Consider the following 18,606-nt stretch of genomic DNA (forward strand, 5'->3'; position numbering starts at 1 on the left):
TTCAATTCAAAAAGTGAAACTCATATATTCTATAGATTCATTACACACGGAGTGATCTATCTCCAGCCATTTTTTCTTTTAATGTTGATGATTATGGCTAATAGTTAATGAAAACTCAAAATTTAGTCTCAGAAAATTTGAATATTGGGTAAAAGTTGAAGATTGTAGAGTCATGGTGTCACACTCTAATCAGCTAACCAACGCAAAACACCTGCAAAGGTTTCCGAAGCCTTTAAAAAGGACTGGTCTGTTGCTCAGTGTCCAAAGTCCTGTTTTCAGATGAAAGTAAATTTTGTATTTCATTTGGAAATCAAGGTCACAGAGTCTGGAGGAAGAGTGGAGAGCCGTCAATCCAAGTTGCTAGCTCCGATCCCTGCCAATAACCCCTTAGATGCAGTGATCGCTGCATCTTAGTGGTTTGTAGCAAATCGCCAGCCGTGCTATGCGATGGCAAGGCTGCCGACTGCTACTATGGACACAGGAGGCCTAACAATGGCCTCCTGTCTGCCATTGCGAAAGCCGATTAGGCCCAGATCGGTGGTGGAGCCCGATCGTCTTGCTGTCAGTGAACAGCTCATCGTTCTAATACATAGAACATCAAACAAACAGTTGGACCTTCAGGTTCGCTGGTGGGAGTAAAAATAAAAGTTGTAAAAAATAAGTTTATTGAAAAAAAAAAATTATAAAACCATACATATTTGGTTTTGCTGTAACCGTAACGACCTGAACTATAAAAATGAACATCAGTGAACGCCATAAATAAAAAAAAAACTAAAGAATACTGCCAGAATTGCCGTTTCTTTGGACACTGTCTTCCAAAAATTGAAATAAAAAGTGATCCAAAAGTAACATGTATCCAAAAATGGTACATATAAAAACTATAGCTCTGCTTGCAAAAAACAAGCCCTCATGCAGCTCCCTCGACAAAAAAAAAAGTAAAGTTATGGCTTTTAAAACATGGCGACAGAAAAAAATACATTATTTTTCCAAAAGTAAATTTTACTGTGCAAAAAGTTGTAAAACATAAAAAAGTGCTATAAATTTGGTATCGCCGGAATCAGACTAACCCACAGAAAAAAGTTAACATGTAATTTATGATGCGTGGTGAACACTATATAAAAAAAACCTAAAAACTATGCCAGAATGGCTGTTCTTTGGTCACCTTGTCTCCCGAAAAAAAAAAAAAAAGTGATCAAAAAGTTGCATGTGCCCCAAAATGGTACCAATAATAACTACAGCTTGTCCCCGAAACAAAAAAACAGACCTCATACCACTACATCTATGAAAAAATAAAAGTTAAAAGGACCAGTGTCACCAAAAATTTTTTTTTTATATCAGTTTGATGTTAATGTTTTATTAAAAACTTTTGGATTTATTTGTGTGTTTGTGTGTTACTTTTTTTTATTTTTTAACTTTTTCTTCCCTATGGGGGCTGCCATTTTTTTTTCCATTTCTGTATGTGTCGATTAACGACACATCCAGACATGGAATACGACAGCTACAGTCCCATAGTGAATGCGAACAGGGCCCGTTCCATCCACTATGGTGTACGCCGTCTGTGTGGGAACGGCGCATGCGCCGCTCCCACACAGTCCAAGTTGAACTGAGCGCCGTCCGGCGCCATTTTCCTGTAGACCGGAAGTCGCGGCCGGACAGTAAGATTACTACTTCCGGTCGCGGCTTCCGGACTTATGCACTTGGAGCAGCGGCAGCAGACGGAGCGGATGGACCGGAGGGAGCGGCGGCGGCAGGAGCAGGTAAGTGATTTCTATGTATGTTCGTGTTTCAGTGTGTGTTTACTAGTGTATGTAAACCTTCTACACTGTGTGTTAGCTCAAAAAATGGCGACACAGTGTAGGAGGTTTGACCGTTCAATCCCCTCGTTTCTCCCGGCACTAGCCAGGATAAAGGAGGGGGGATTCTGTGAGTTCACTAGAGTGAGTGAGTTTTCTCAAATTTTGCAGCATAAAGCAATGTGGTTGCTTTACCACATGCAATGCTGCAATTTTGGGAATTGCTCCATCTAGTGACCAGTGCTGGGAAATATTATAAATTAGAATCTAATTTATAATATTTCCTGACTCGTGAAAAAAAATAAAAAATTAGAACAATGTTTAATCACCTACACACTAATTGTTTAACGAAAAAAAAAATACATTTTTTTGCTAGCAACACATTCCCTTTAAGGCTCCAATAAGCCAGGAAATTAAAAAAAAATATGCATTTGTGCAGATCCGAGGAGAACATTTCTTCTGTTTCAAGAGGCAATTTATGAAGGCCCTAAAATTAGGGAACCAGGAAGAGGAGGGCCCAAACATCTGCTGGAAGCCAGGGTGCCCGCACCCTACCAGGACAACACTTCCCAGCAAAATTCCCCAAACTTCAAAGATGCGGAGTGTGGACCAAAAGGGAGATAAGTAAGGACACCATTTATCAGTGTGACACCGGCCTGTGCATAATGGATTGCTTCACAGCGTAACACACATCTATGGATAATTTTATTGTTTTTTTTACCCCATTATTATACCACCTGACTATGCCCCTGATGTACTCAACTTACATATGCCCCACATTATAAACTGAAATACCAGTAAAACTCAAACAAAACTACAACCAAGCAATCCACGTTCCAAAAGCCAAATGGTGCTCCCCCCTCCCTTCTGAACCTTACAGTGTGCCCAAACAGTACTTACTTCCACATATATGGCATTGCCATACCCGGGAGAACACTTAAAAAAATTTGGGGTGTTTGTCTCCAGTGGCACAAGATATTTGCCACTGAAATGGCATATCCAGGGAAAAATTTTACATTTTTACTTGACACCATCCGCAGCGTAATCATTTATGGAAAAGCTCACTACACCCCTTAATAAATGCCTTGATGCGTGCAGCTTCCAAAATGGGGTCACCTCTCTGGGGCTTCTTTTATTATTTCACATCAGAGCCTCTGCAATTGTGAACCAATACTGCGTAAGTTCCCAAATTAGGCCTCAACTTCGCATGGTACTCTTTTACTCCTGAGCCCTGTCGATAGTCCAGACAAAAGATTAGGGACACATGTAGGGTGATTCCAAAACCGGGAACAAAGCATAATAATGAGAGCTGTCTTGTTATGGTGGCGCAAGCTGGGCACCACATATTGGCATATCTATGCAAAAAAAAAAAAATCACATTTTCACTCTGCAATAATCGAGTGCACACTAATTTCTGCAAAACACCTGTGGGGTTAACATGCTCACTATACCCCCAGGTGAATACCTTGAGGAGTGTAGTTTCCAAAATGGGGTCACTTCTGGGGGGGGGGGGGTTTCTACGGTTTTGGTCCCACAGCGGCTTTGCAAATGTTACATAGCGACCAGAAACCAATCCAGCAAAATCTGCACTCCAAAAGCGAAATGGCGCTCCTTCCCTTCTGAGCCCTACTGTGTGCCCAAACAGCAGTTTATGACCACATATGGGGTATTGCCATACTCGGGAGAAATTGTTTTACAAAATGTTGGGGTTCTTTTTTTCAATTATTTGAGAAAATGAAAAACTTTGAGCTAAAGCTACATCTTATTGAAGAAAAAGTTTATTTTTTATTTTCACTGCCCAATTCTTACAAAATCTATGAAACACCCGTGGGGTCAAAATGCTCACTACACCCGTAGATGATTTCTTCAAGGGGTGTAGATTCGTGAATAAAGTCACTTTTGGGGAGTTTCCACTGTTTTGGTCTTTCAGGGGCTTTGCAAATGTGACATGGCCTTCGCAAACCATTCTTGCTAAATTTGAGCTCCAAAAGCCAAATGGCGCTCTTTCACTTTTAAGCCCTGCCGTGTGTCCAAACAGTCGTTTATGACCACATGTGGGGTGTTGCTTTACTCGGGAGAAATTGCTTTACAAATGTTGCAGTGTTTTTTCTCCTTTAGTCCTTGTGGAAATGAGAAAAAATTAGCTAAACCTACATTTTCTTTGAAAGAATGTAGATTTTCATTTTCACGGCCTATTTCCAATAATTTCTGCAAAAAACCTGCGGGGTCAAAATGCTCACTATACCCCTAGATAATTTCCTTGAGGTGTGTAGTTTCCCAAATTGGGTCACTTTTGGGGGATTTCCACTGTTTTGGTACCGCAAGAGCCCTTCAAACTTGACTTGGTGCCTAAAATATTTTCTAATAAAAAGGAGACCCCAAAATCCACTAGGTGCTCCTTTGCTTCTGAGGCCTGTGCTTCAGTCCATTAGCACACTAGGGTCACATGTGGGATATTTCCTAAAACTGCAGAATCTGGGCAATAAATATTATGTTGAATTTCTCTAGTAAAACTTTGTGTTACAAAAAAAATTTGTACATTTCACCTCTACTTTGCTTTAATTCCTGTGAAACGTCTAAAGGGTTAAGAAACTCTAAATGTTGTTTTGAATACCTTGAGGGGTGAAGTTTTTTTAAATGGTGTGACTTATTGGGGGTTTCTAATCTATAAGGCCCTCAAAGCCACTTCACAACTCAACTGGCCCCTGTAAAAATAGCCTTTTGAAATTTTCTTGAAAATGTGAGAAATTGCTGCTAAAGTTCTAAGCCTTGTAACAACCAAGAAAAATAAAAGGATGTTCAAAAACACTATGCCAATCTAAAGTAGACATATGGGGGATGTTAATTTGCAACAATTTTGTGTGGTAGAACTGCCAGTGTTACAAGCAGATACATTTAAATGATGAAAAATTTTTTTGCAATTTTTGTGTTTTTCAAAACCAAGTACTGAATGTATCAAGCAAATTTTGCCAGTTACAAATCCCAATGTGTCGCGAGAAAACAGACTTAGAATAGCTTGGATAGGTAAAAACATTCCGAAGTTATTACCACATAAAGTGACACATGTCAGATTTGAAAAATGAGGCTCTGTCAGGAAGGTCTAAAGTGGCCAAAGTGGGAAGGGGTTAAATGTGGTTTGATTATCTGAAACATTCAAGCATGACTGATTATGGAAATAAAAGAAATTGGGAAGGGGACAAAAGCTTTTTCACAGCACTGTGCATCTCAGGCCACCGACAACAGCTTTGGAGATCAAATCACTTAACACAGCTTACATTGGTAAATTGGTGCACCTCTGATGCGTAGCTCCCTTACCCCTACTTATATAATTTGACCGCACAGGTACCGTTACCTGGCTCTTTAATAATTCTATTCAACTTTACTAGTCCCAGAATGTCATAGTAGATATAGAAGCGGCAGAAAAATACTATAAACTTTAATAGTCAACCACATCAGGTGACAATTACCTTTTTAGTGGCCCTTGAGAACTTTCAATGGAAAACATCCAAAAAAGTTAGCGTGCGTGTGTGTGTGTGTGTATTATACACACACACACACCACACACATATATATTCACACATACATACACATCAATTTTCCTTGTAAAACAGTCCTTGAATGAGGGTTCCTATGTGAATTGGAGATTGCTCTAGCACAAAAGTTTATCTGCTGTCTTTAACGTAATCCAGACGTGTCATTCTGACAGTCATGAGAGACGCATATCTCACAAGCTGGGTGCCAATTCCCATTCATAGCCTCTCACCAGGAGCCAATATGATAAGGACCTGTTACTGAAACACTCATGTCTAGTAACAGCTCCTAAAATGTCTTAGTTATGTCTGAAGAATTGTATAAATAGATAGGAAATGGAAACATTAACAAAGCAATACAAACAAAACAAATCTACAGTTTCTGAATAATGATGTAATGAAATAGTGATATGAAATAGTATTTGCCCCTGGCAGACATTATTAGAATAGAATTATTGGAGATTTGTCACAACTAATGCTTTCTTATATTTAAAGATTATCTGTCAAAAAGACATATGATAAGTTTTGATCGGTGGAGCTCCGGATGCCGATACTCCCACCAATGTTGAAATGAAGGTGCACATCGCTCTGCACCTTCGCCTGTGATCGGCACTCCTCGTCAGCCTGAAGACATTCTATGTGAGCCCACCTGTAGGCTGACGAGGAGAGCCGATCACAGCCGAAGGTACCCCTTTGTTTCAGCGATTGTGACGGGTCTTAGCATTCGGACTTCACATATGAAACGTTTTGTGAAATTGCAGTAACTCTTTAAAGAAAAAAATATATATATGTTATGGATAATGTAGAACAGAACCGGAATAAACCCAGAACACTTGTGGTTCCGTTAAGAATTACAAGATGTCCAGGTCTAGTAGCAGCAAAGCATTTTCACACCATGTTTAAATATTGAGATATCCTTTCAATGTGACAGGATCATTGATGTAGGGCTATGTTTACATCATGTTTTTTCATTACGTTTAGCCTAAAGCTCCCAACATATACGTTAAACTTAGGCTGTAATGGATACCTAACAGCGGAATCCATCACCCATAGACTAAAGTGGGATACATTTAATAGATAGAGACGTCATGAACTCTCATGACCTTTTCAGGATGTATCCATTAAACAATACCATTATAGCCTAAAGGTGATGGATGTCACTATTAGGCATACATCACAGGCATCCATCATCGATAGGCTATTATGAAATCCGCTCAATGAATCCATCATAAAAAGCTATAGAAAAGCTCACGACGTATACGTTTAACGGATGCTGATGATATATGCAATACATTGGCATATGTCACTCATAGGCTCCCATGCGAAAATAACATACTACCTATACGTTTCTTTGCAGGATCCCATTGGATGGAATAGCAGAGTCTACTACGCTATTTCATACCTCACAGAAAATATATACCAATGTATACCAGCCTGACGGAGGCAAAAAGGACACTCTTTTGGCCTTCGTCTGGCTATTGGAGACCTATTAGACTTGTTTAGCGCATACGTCAGAAGCTTTCCTGGCATAAACACTAAACATGGTGCCAAAAAGTGACGTGAACAGAGCCTTACTCTTGCATAGCAGTGGTTATGACCAAGCGACTCTCACAAATTTTTGCAAAGCCTTCTTCTTAAAGGGGTTGTCCGGTTTCAGCAAATGAATGTTATGTTTTGTATAATTAAAAGTGAAACAATAAAATTTTCCTACTGAATAACAGCAGAGATCTTAAAAACAGTGAGCAATTAATACAGAAAATATATTCGAAAATTGGCTACCTTTTAATTATACCCAAAAAACATAACAAAAAAAAACAACAACATTAATTTGCTAAAACCGGACAATCTCTTTAAGCTGTCCTTACACACAAAATATCCACCACCCAAACAGTCCCGGAGCGGACAACTAGGTTTCCCTACTCCCAAGGCATATGCATGCTTAGATCAGTCAATCATGGTATGGTGTTCTATGGTTTATGCAGAGAAAAATGTACCATATATTACACTTTTTTTGGACTTTGTTTAAAAAAAAAGTACGTACAAAACGTACAAAAAAAATCGGTACTATATATGACAGGCATAACTAGTAGGGGTGAAATCACTCGAACGGAGGTCACATGCAGCTAAAACCACGACCACAGTTTTACCTGCAAAATTGTGCAGCCATTTGTCACTGCACGTGGGTGTTGTTTCGGCCGCGTGCGGCTGCCACTCCATGTGTACTCACCCTTAGGCCTTATTCACACGAACGTATAATACGCACGTGATTTTCACGCGCGTGGCACGGACCTATGTTAATGAACGGGGCCGTTCAGACTGTCAGTGAATTTCACGCAGCGTATGTGCGCTGCGTGAAACTCATGACATGTCCTATATTTGCCCGTTTCGCGCTGCACGCACCCATTGAAGTCAATGGGTGAGTGCAAATCGCGCTCGGCACACGGAAGCACTTCCGGGTGCCGCGCGTGATGCGTGCTACAGTAGTAAAAACCATGAATGAAAACAGAAAAGTACCACGTGCTTTTCGGTTTGTAAACAGAAAACCAGCCGCGCACCATATGCCGATGCCACACGGAACTTTTGCGCAAGCGTTTTTTGCGCGCGCAATATGGTCAGGTCCGTGTGAATAAGGCCTTAGGCTGGGGTCACACGTCGAGGTTAAAATAAGTTTCCAATCAAAACAACGACAGACACATGGGCGCAACTCCTCCACACCGCACACAGCAGGATAACAATCGTTATCGTGATCATTATGTTAAATGTACAAAGATATGAAATATATGGTCAATCAGAAAAATGCATATGAACAGTTAGTAAATGTACATGAGATCAGTCCTATAGTCTAAACCCTAAGGGTATGTTCACACGTGCACGTCCGTTACGGCTGAAATTACGGAGCTGTTCTCAGGAGAAAACAGCTCCTGAATTTCAGACGTAATGGCATGTGCAGGCGTTTTTCGCAGCGTCCATTACTTTTTTGACGTGGGCATCTTGTTTACGTGCAGTCTTTTGACAGCGGTGCGTAAAAAAATGAACGTCTGCACAGTACATTGTAAAACCCATTCAAATGAATGGGCAGATGTTTGCCGACACTTTCAAGCAGTATTTTGGGCCGTAATTCCAGCCGTAAAACGCCTGAATTACATCCGTAAATAGTGCGTGTGAACATACCCTTAGGCCTCATGCACACGAACGTATATTTTTTTCCACCCGTAAATACGGGTCCTTGGTCACACATATTCGACCCGTATGGCACCAGTATTTACGGACCCGTGCCTGTAAATACGGGTCCGGTGTCACCAGTATTCTACCCGTATTTACGGGCACGTTTTCGCTGCAAAATTGCACTGCACTAATCGGCAGCCCCTTCTCTCTATCAGTGCAGGATAGAGAGAAGGGGCAAACCTTTCCACAGTAAAATAAATTAATACTTACCCGGCCATTGTCTTGGTGACAAGTCCCTCTTTTTCGACATTCAGCCCGACCTCCCTGGATGACACGGCAGTCCATGTGACCGCTGGTTGATCTATATTGTGATCGGTAGTCATCGTCCAGGGTGCTGAAAAAGTTATTGCCGATCCTTTAACTCTTTCAGCACCCTGGACAGTGACTATGCCCTGACGTCGCCTAGCAACGCTCCCGTAATTACGGGTGCACACACGTAGCCACCTGTAATTGTGGGAGCCCCATAGACTTCTAACGGCTTGCCCGTGCCATTATTACGGCCTGAAATAGGACATGTTCTATATTTTTCAACGGCACGGGCACCTTCCCGTAAGCATACGGGGAGGTACCCGTGGCCAATAGAATCCTATGGGCCTGTAATTAGGCCTTAATAATAACCATTGCAATCCTGTTACCCCAAATATTTGTATCTCCAATACAATTTCGGATTAATCTCCATTATCTTCCCTTTCTTCGATCCATGCCTGAGTTTTCTTCACCGTACGGAATTAAAATCAACTCAGTTCTTTCTCTTTTTTAACTCAGCACTCATACTATATGCGGTTGTATATCACAATAGCTATTGTACAATTCACAATATCGTAAACACATCCTAATGGTGATGCAGTTCAACAGTATACAGACATAAATGAGTCCCATCAACCTTGACCCATGCTGGAGTTTCTTTCACCTGATAACTCACTACGGAACTAAAATAACAGTTTCTTTCCATATCAGTAGACAACTTAGTATTCATATTAAATATGGTTGTATACACAATAGCTATTATCCAACTTATATTGTTGTAGGTATACCTAAATAATGATTTATTACAATATTAACCTGACGACCTGGAACTGGTTAACTTTCCTTCATGGTCATGAGCTCTCATGACACCTCAGTTATAAATCGGACCTTCCACATTAGAAGTGTAGCTATGAGTAAGAACCAACAGGTTCGAAACGCGTAAACCTTCTTCACCCTGGATTTTAGTTTATTTGGTTTTAAATTTGTTACCAATAAAGCAGAATTGAATTTTTAACTACATTGTGTGCTGGACCATTCTCTATTCTTATAGTGGAATACTCCCCACTTGATCTCCGGAATGGGGAACATCCAGTAGGGAATAATTGGGTAGCGAAATCTCCAGCCAAGATGGAATTCTCCATTTTGGCTGGAAAATTACTTTAAATAAGATCAAGGCAGAAAGAGTAATAGAGTGAAAGTAGATTTCTTTATTTTTATTTTTGTTATCAAACTCAACATTTGGGTGACACAAGCAGGGGATCGTAAATCCACCAAGTCATACTTGTGCCACATTAGAGCGGACTCTCGCAGACTCTTAGTACCTTGTACAAACCAAGAACACAATTGTCTTTCTTGTTTGTGATAGTACATGGTCAAAAACAACATGCAAGAGAGATAATCTCCCAATGGTCCTGAGCGTCATTGTGGTCCTATCACATGAGCGTAATATTTTATTAAAATCAACACCATTTCTAATAAGGGTAAGCGGGAAAGGTAAGGGGGTGAAATGGTCCCAGTCTCACCTGAAGGTTTAGGAAGAATGGTGGCATGAACCAGTACCAGGAAAATCGGAAGGGGCATTTGGATTTTTGCTACACGCCCCTTTCAAGTTATTAAAAAACTGAATGAGTGATATAATAAAGAAACCCTATAAATACACCAACCAAAATAAGAAAAAGCAGAGCGCAGCATGAAATCCACAGATGCACAGCAAGTGGTGTTCAAACATTCCCCGTCAACATGAAAAATAAGTTTCAATCAGGCTGTATTTAAGTTATCTGGAAGAATTACTATGCCACTTAATCATTGCACAAGACATTGCTTGCCTGCTGTACCATGAAAAGCGTGTGGGGCCAATTAAAGAAGCTTCTGCGTGCAGACTCCTAATGTTCTGCATACATTTTATTGTGCGGTGGTTGAAGGTCTACAGGGAAACAAATGAGCCTCTAGTTTCCTATCCCTCTTCCCTCACTAATGGGATCCCTTTTATTCCCTCAATAGAAGAAAAAGAAAAGAAAAAAAAACTTCCATCTGCAACAATGAGTCATCACCTACTGCAGCATGACAATAACAGACCTCTTCTTCGTCAGCCTCTGCAGCCCTTTATAGGTGTAAAAATGCTTATTAAATAATACTTTAAGAACTGTACCTCTCATAGAACACAAGGGTTAAAAAAACAACTCATATGTATGTACTACAAAAGTCCTTACAAAATGTATGAATACTGTGAAAGTATGTTCTTTATAGGATATCACAGACTTTGTACGAGCATCGGACAGGCTTCTCTTTGGTGTACGAATATAATTTGCAGCCATTCCCTGGCGGCGTAGAATTGTTATTACTACCCCAGAAGATTCAAGTTACAGTCCATTACTATGGAGTAATGTGGTTCGTATGGGTTTACCACGATGAACCATCAGTAAAGTATGGTCATCCCAGACCAATGAGAATGACACTAGTTCTGGGTTGCCTACATCTTCTATTGTTGTCAACCAAATGATGTGTAAGGCAGGAGTGGCTAAACTTTTTCAGCATGGGATCTACTACTTTTTGCTCAATCGGAGTTAGATCAGTCACCAGTGTGCAGAGGACACTGGAAAAATAAAAATTCTGCCTGCTGCTTTTTCAGATGCCACAATGCCCTCACAAGGCCAGGATCACACACATCTTTGATGCAGTTTTTGTGGCAGGTTTTGGCGGACCAAAAAGATGTGTGATCCTAGTCTTACAGTGATAATAGCCACAGTCCGTTATTTATTACACCACTTATTTTCAGCCATAACTGTGCTGCTCCTCCATTCTGTCCTGCTCTGGGAGATTGCATCTCAGCTATCAAGGAGACTGCTAGATCCAACACCAGCTAATAGCCCTGGTCAAGGCATAAGTCCCTATATGATTCACCATTAAGAATTTTATTAGGAACGGATGGTGACCGACAAACGGGATCACGCTTTTCCAGGTTCTGCGTTGAACCCTCCAAGAGAATAGTCTATTGGTCGAAGGTCAGATCTACCTACCGCCACGGAGGTCTACAGTCACAATCTACTATTTGGACCCCACTGTGGTAATGTATGAAAAATATTCTAGCACATTAATTTATTTAAAGCGCCTTTCATACTGCCCATGGCAAGCTTTCCTCTAAAGAAAGGGTTTGGTACAATAGGTTTATACATAATATATTTTACTATAAAAGCTGAAAGATCAAAGAGAAGGGAGCTTCCAAAAAGACATGAATGCAAACAAGTACCACATTGCCCAAGGGTCCATACAATGCAACTTGCCAGCTGTTGTTGAACACCGTGACATCTTTAGGTTAGGTCACAAGGGATTTAAAGCTTTACAACCATTTTTTTTTTCTCAGATTACTACTGCACACATACATATAGCACGGTCTACTCACCTCTGTTGGCGTTACCCCTGGCATTCGGATATCCAGAGTGAAGTCTGGCGAGTCTGGTGAACTAACAGGCCTTGTTGGTCCAGAGCATCCATTTGAAAGGGTACTGGGTGATTCCTGAAACCTTTTGAAAAAAAACAAACCATAAAATAAGAAAATTGGAAATCAATATATATATATATATATTTGTAAATAGCAAAGTAGCCTGAGTATCCTGAATATATAAAGCATAAGTTAATATGGCCAATGCCATTGTTGTTACGGATTGTAATTATATAAGCACGTGACAAAAATGACAGACAACAATCACGAGGTTGGTGCATGAAGTCCGCAGATGAACCAACAAGCCAACCGGATTGTAATTAATTGCATGCGTAAGAATTTTTGTTAATACGATCTACTATCTCACTCAGGCCATTTGCAGGAATTATGTTTTAGTAGGCAACACATATATAAGGGTGTGTTCACACAGTTTTTTGCAGCAGGAAAATTCTGCCTCAAAATTCACTTTGGTATTTTGAGGCAGATTTTGACCTTCCTGCACGCCGTTTGCCACGATTTTCGCTGCGTTTTTCGCTCTTGCCCTTTCAGTGCTACGGGCAAATAACTCAGCGAAATACGCCTTCTCTGCCTCCCATTGATGCCAATGGGAGGTCAGAGGCGTAACCGTGCGAAGATAGGGCATGTCCCTTCTTTCACCCACGAGGTGGTTTTACCGCTTGCGGGAGAAAACCGCCTCCGCCTCCCATTGAAATCAATGGGAGCCATTTTTGGCTAGTTTGACGAGTTTTGCGGAGCGGTTTCCGTGGCAAAAAAACTTGTCAAAATACTCCATGTGAACAGGGCCAAAGGTTGGGTTCACACTGAGTTTTTGCTGGAGGAAAATCTGCCTCAAATTTCCATTTGGAATTTTGCGTCAGATTCTCCTCTGCCTGCACGCAGATTTTCGCTGCGTTTTTCACCTGTGGCCATTGTGCGCCGCGGGCATAAAACGCCGCACAATATCAAAATAGGTTTTCTCTGCCTCCTATTGATGTCAATGGGAGGTCAGAGGTGAAAACGCCCGAAGATAGGGCATATCCCTTCTTTGTCCCGCGAGACGGTTTTTCCCCTGGTGTAAACTCCCCCTAAAACAGCAAAAACCTTTTTCACATTTTCAATAGAATAAAGTTATCCTAAATAGTAATACAATGGGTTCCCCCATTCTTTTTAGTCTTCGATGTATATGACATCGTTGTATAAGTCATTTTGTTCAACTTCTGCCATGTCATCAAAAGAAGTTAAGATTGCTGGGAGTCTGGGCAATAAGACCTCCACTGATCGCTTGAACCAAGGGGCTGCATCGGGGAGCGGAGTATAGAAAATACTCAGTGGATGGTTTGTACTCAGCTACTTGAGAAGAGCTGTGGAAAGCCTACAGCGTCAGAAAGGGCACGGCAGCCTCTAGAGAGTGTTAGGGTATGTGCACATGAAAAGTGGCTTTTACGTCTGAAAAGACAGACTGTTTTCAGGACAAAACAGCTGCGTCGTTTCAGACGTAAAAGCTTCTCCTCGCATTATGCGAGGCGTCTTTGACGCCCGTAATCTTGAGCTGCTCTTCATTGACTTCAATGAAGAACGGCTCAAATTACGTTGCAAAGAAGTGTCCTGCACTTCTTTGCCGAGGCAGTCAATTTACGCGTCGTCGTTTGACAGCTGTCAAACGACGACGCGTAAATGACAGGTCGTCGGCACAGTACGTCGGCAAACCCATTCAAATGAATGGACAGATGTTTGCCGAAGTATTGTAGCCGTATTTTCAGACGTAAAACGAGGCATAATACGCCTCGTTTACGTCTGAAAATAGGTCGTGTGAACCCAGCCTTAGGAATCTCAACACACACACCCTTACCAAATCACAACTGCCTAGACATATCAGGAGTGAAGCAAAATTACAGTGATCCTTTAACCTGTTCCACACTGTACATGTAGTTTTATCAAAGATATCCCCGTTCCCGCCTTCTAACCCCCTAAACAGCACGCCTATTTTATGAGGCGATCACAGACTGCCTAATGCATTCACTTCCTGGCCTGCCACGTCCGTTAGCCTATTAGGCATAATACATTGCAATACAGCAGTATTAGGGTATGTTCACACGCTAGACTAGAAAAGTCTGAAAATACGGAGTTGTTTTCAAGGGAAAACAGCTCCTGATTTTCAGAAGTTTTTTAAGCCACTCGCGATTTTTGCAGAGTTTTTTACGCCCGTTTTTGGAGCGGTTTTCTATAGAGAATGAAAAACGGCTCCAAAAACGTCCCAAGAAGTGACCTACACTTCTTTTTCGCGGCCGTACGGAAAAGTCCACATTATTTGCAATGCTGTATACAAACAATTGATTGTGGCATAGGATAAGCCTCACAGAGATTTGTGACGTGTCATTTACATTTATGGGAGTTGCTACTTTGCAATATACTAAAAAGTGTCATTTTTTTAATAAAAGGGAATGATGATAAAATAACTATTCTATTTGTGTCAGTTGCTAAGCCGTCTATAGCAGGGGTCTCAAGCACGCGGCCCCTGGGGCTTTCATCTGCGGCCCGCGGGACACAGAGCCGCTAGACTCTGGAATTCCCTGACATCGCTGTCCACATATGAACAGCGATGTCTGGGGCTTCCCCAGAGCCGGAGTCCCGTGCAGAGCGCTATTACCGGCTCTGCTCCGGGACTCTGTGGAATTCCCTGACATCGCTGTCCATATATGGACAGCGTGTCAGAGTCTTCGCCAGAGCGGAGTCCCGAGCAGAGCGCTAGTATCGGCTCTGCTCCGTGACTCTGTGGAATTCCCCAGAGCAGGAGTCCCAGTGATGTCAGGATCACAGCTGGAGTCCCAGGAAGAGCCTACTAGCGCTCTGCCCGGGACTCCAGTTCTGGGGTTGCCCCTGACATCTCTGTCCATATATGGACAGTGATGTCAGGAGCCGAGCTGGAATCCCAGGCAGAGTGCTAGAAGCGGCTCTGCTTCGGGACTCCAGCTCTGCGCAAGCCCCTGACATCGCTGCGGCAGCATCGACAGAGGGCACTGCGGCACTATCTAAAAAGGGGCTGCCCAATCTTGACATGTGTGTTTGCCAAACGCTGCCAACTGAGCCACCGGACTGCATTTAGCGACACTTAAACTGGAAAACTGGATTGTTGAAATAAGCACGTGGAGAAATATCTCAAATTTTAAACCTAGCGGTATTATTATAGTAATGTAGTATTCATTTTATAGTAATGTAGTATTATTATAGTAGTTCAAATAAGTAATTTATTAACAATAATTTTGTGTTGTATCAAATTTGAAAGTAATGCAGCCCGTCAACTTCTCATTTTTTCTTTATGCGGCCCACTTACCCTGCCGAGTTTGAGACCCCTGGTCTGTAGCAACTGCTAAGAAGTGAGGAGCAACAAACTGAACCTATGTTTTAAATAAGATATCATTGCAGTTTGATAAATATTACAACACATGCTCTAGTCACATCATGTTTTGGCCCTATGTTTAGTGTGTACATCAGGAATGCTCCTGACATAAATGCTAAATGTGTCCAGAGAGCTCCATTAGCCCGTTGGAGGCCAAAGGGAGTATCTTTCTAGCCTCCATGGGGCTGGTATTTGTCAGTATACAGATTATTTTTCTCTTTTAATGTAAGGAATACCGTAACAGAATAAGTTTTTTTTTTATGCAAATGGATCATGCATATAAAAAAAAAAAAAAAAAGTATACCATGTAGTATACTTTTGGTTTTAACATAGAAGCCTGCGGGTGATGTATGCCACTGTATGGCATAAATCACAGGCCTCTGTTAAAGAGGCTCTGTCGCCCGATTTTGCAACCCCTATCTGCTATTGCAGCAGATCGGCGCTGCAATGTAGAGAAGAGTAACGTTTTTATTTTTAAAAAACGAGCATTTTTGGCTAAGTTATGACCATTTTTATATTTATGCAAATGAGGCTTGCTAAAGTCCAACTGGGCGTGTTTAAAGTAAAAGTCCAACTGGGCGTGTATTATGTGTGTTACATCTGGGCGTGTTTACTACTTTTACTAGCTGGGCGTTGTGACGAGAAGTATCATCCACTTCTGTTCACAACGCCCAGCTTCTGGCAGTGCAGATACACAGCGTGTTCTCGAGAGATCACGCTGTGTCGTCACTCACAGGTCCTGCATCGTGTCAGACGAGCGAGGACACATCGGCACCAGAGGCTACAGTTGATTCTGCAGCAGCATCGGCGTTTGCAGGTAAGTCGATGTAGCTACTTACCTGCAAACGCTGATGCTGCTGCAGAATCAACTGTAGCCTCTGGTGCCGATGTGGCCGACACGATGCAGGACCTGGGGCAGGAAGTGAGTGACGACACAGCGTGATCACTCGAGAACACGCTGTGTCTGTGCACTGCCAGAAGCTGGGCGTTCTGAAGAGAAGTGGATGATACTTCTCGTCAGAACGCCCAGCTAGTAAAAGAAGTAAACACGCCCCGATGTAACACACATAATACACGCCCAGTTGGACTTTTACTGTAAACACGCCCAGTTGGACTTTTACTGTAAACACGCCCAGTTGGACTTTTACTGTAAACACGCCCAGTTGGACGTTTGCAAGCCTCATTTGCATAAATACAAAAATGGTCATAACTTGGCCAAAAATGCTCGTTTTTTAAAAATAAAAACGTTACTGTAATCTACATTGCAGCGCCGATCTGCTGCAATAGCAGATAGGGGTTGCAAAATCTGGTGACAGAGCCTCTTTAAGTGTAAGGGTATGTTCACACTCAGTGTTTTCAGGCGTATTTGGGGGCGTTTATGCCTCGAAAAACGGAAGCTGAACGCCTACAAAGATCTGCCCATTGAAATCAATGTGAAAAACAGCATTTAGTGCATACGGTGCATATTTTTTCGCGTGTTTTTAAAAAACGGAGTGTAAATAGACGCTCCGTAAAAAGAACTAGCATGTCATGTCTTGAGGCGTTTTTTGGAGCTGTATTTCCATTGAACACTATGAAAAACGCCTCAAATGAAGCTCCAAATTAAAAGAAGCTTCATTTTCAGCTTCAAAAAACGCCTGAAAATCAAGAGGCTGTTTTCTCTGAAAACAGCTCCATATTTTCAGGCGTTTTTGGTTAAAGCGTGTGAACATACCCTTAACGTCATGGGCTTTTCGCGATGTATTCGTTAAACGGATGACAGAATAGTCTTTGGGTGACGAATGCCTGTAACGGCTGCATTACAGTGGTATCCATCACCCATGGGCTATTATGGCTTCCATTTAACGGTTACATCATGAAATGGTCATGAGAGTCACCGTGAAGTATATCCCATAATACTCTACGGGTGACGGATGCCGCTGTTAGCCATCCGTCACAGCTTATGTTCAACATATACATCTGGAGCTTTTTCTAGCGTATTTGCTAAACGTAAGCCAAAAACGTGAGGTGAGCATAGCCAAAAGCGAACATTATTTCATGCGATAGAACAAATGTATTGTGTATTTTCTTGCATTCTCGTCATAGTTACAGAAGTAAACTACTTATGGTACCTATTTTTATACTACAAAAATGGTTAGCCTTAACGAACAAATAATATTCCATAGATAACACATGAAAAAATTAATACTATATTATAAAACGGCGATTAAAAAGCAAAAATATGCTTTCAAATGATGGTGCAAACTGAATATTGAATATAAAAGTCATAGAAACTAAAAAACATCCTTATTATACTTTCCAATACTGAACAGATCGAAGCTAAATTCATACGGATTAGACCAGGGACAGTCAAAACTCAGTCACCATGGAGACTAGAAGATCAGCCGTGGTCACCACGCTTATTAGGTTTGGCTGGTGGGTGCTTCCATCCAGTGCCGAATGCTTGGGGCTGGATGCTGTTACTGACAGCACTTAGCTCCATATCTCCTGGCAGCAGTGGTCAAACAAATCCCCTGCTGGGCAGGGAGAGCACACCGCAGCAGTCATATGACGGCGCCAGGAATTACTCCTGCATAGGCTTCTGTAAGCAGAGACTAATACAGGAACCTACATACAGCAGCGATCAGTAAGTGATTGAATATCCTAGCCATATGCTCCGTTGTCTGGCTAAAAGTTCTGAGGAAACAATTCAGCTTGCCTCCTCCACGCACAAGTACCCTTCACAGCCACCAGTCGTGGTCCACGGTAATGGCGCTTTCCTTTGTGCCCCATTACAGTAATAATACCCTCAACAACATGATAGCTGCCTCCTACAGAGTAAAAAAATAACATCCCCCTTTGTGCCCCACAGTAATATTGCCCTTCTTTGTGTCCCCACACTGTAATAGTCCCACTTTGTGCCGCATAGTAAAAATCCACCTTTGTGCCCCCAAAGTAATAAGCCCCCTCACAATTGAAAAGTGCCCTCACCAGGTA

At 41.7% G+C, this 18,606-nt stretch overlaps 1 protein-coding gene across 8 annotated transcripts in view; it reads right to left on the reverse strand.

The window, feature by feature from the left end:
* Positions 1-18,606, reverse strand: part of PAM (peptidylglycine alpha-amidating monooxygenase) — a 223,999-nt gene that overhangs the window by 173,804 nt on the left and 31,589 nt on the right. For all 8 annotated transcript variants that reach the window (XM_075836954.1, XM_075836992.1, XM_075836985.1 and 5 more), the window contains exon 3: positions 12,195-12,315. In XM_075836954.1, the coding sequence (XP_075693069.1) occupies positions 12,195-12,315 (121 nt within the window). The remainder of the gene's footprint in view (positions 1-12,194; positions 12,316-18,606) is intronic.

The sequence above is a fragment of the Rhinoderma darwinii genome, chromosome 1, assembly GCF_050947455.1.
Source record: "Rhinoderma darwinii isolate aRhiDar2 chromosome 1, aRhiDar2.hap1, whole genome shotgun sequence".
Lineage (NCBI taxonomy): Eukaryota > Metazoa > Chordata > Amphibia > Anura > Rhinodermatidae > Rhinoderma > Rhinoderma darwinii.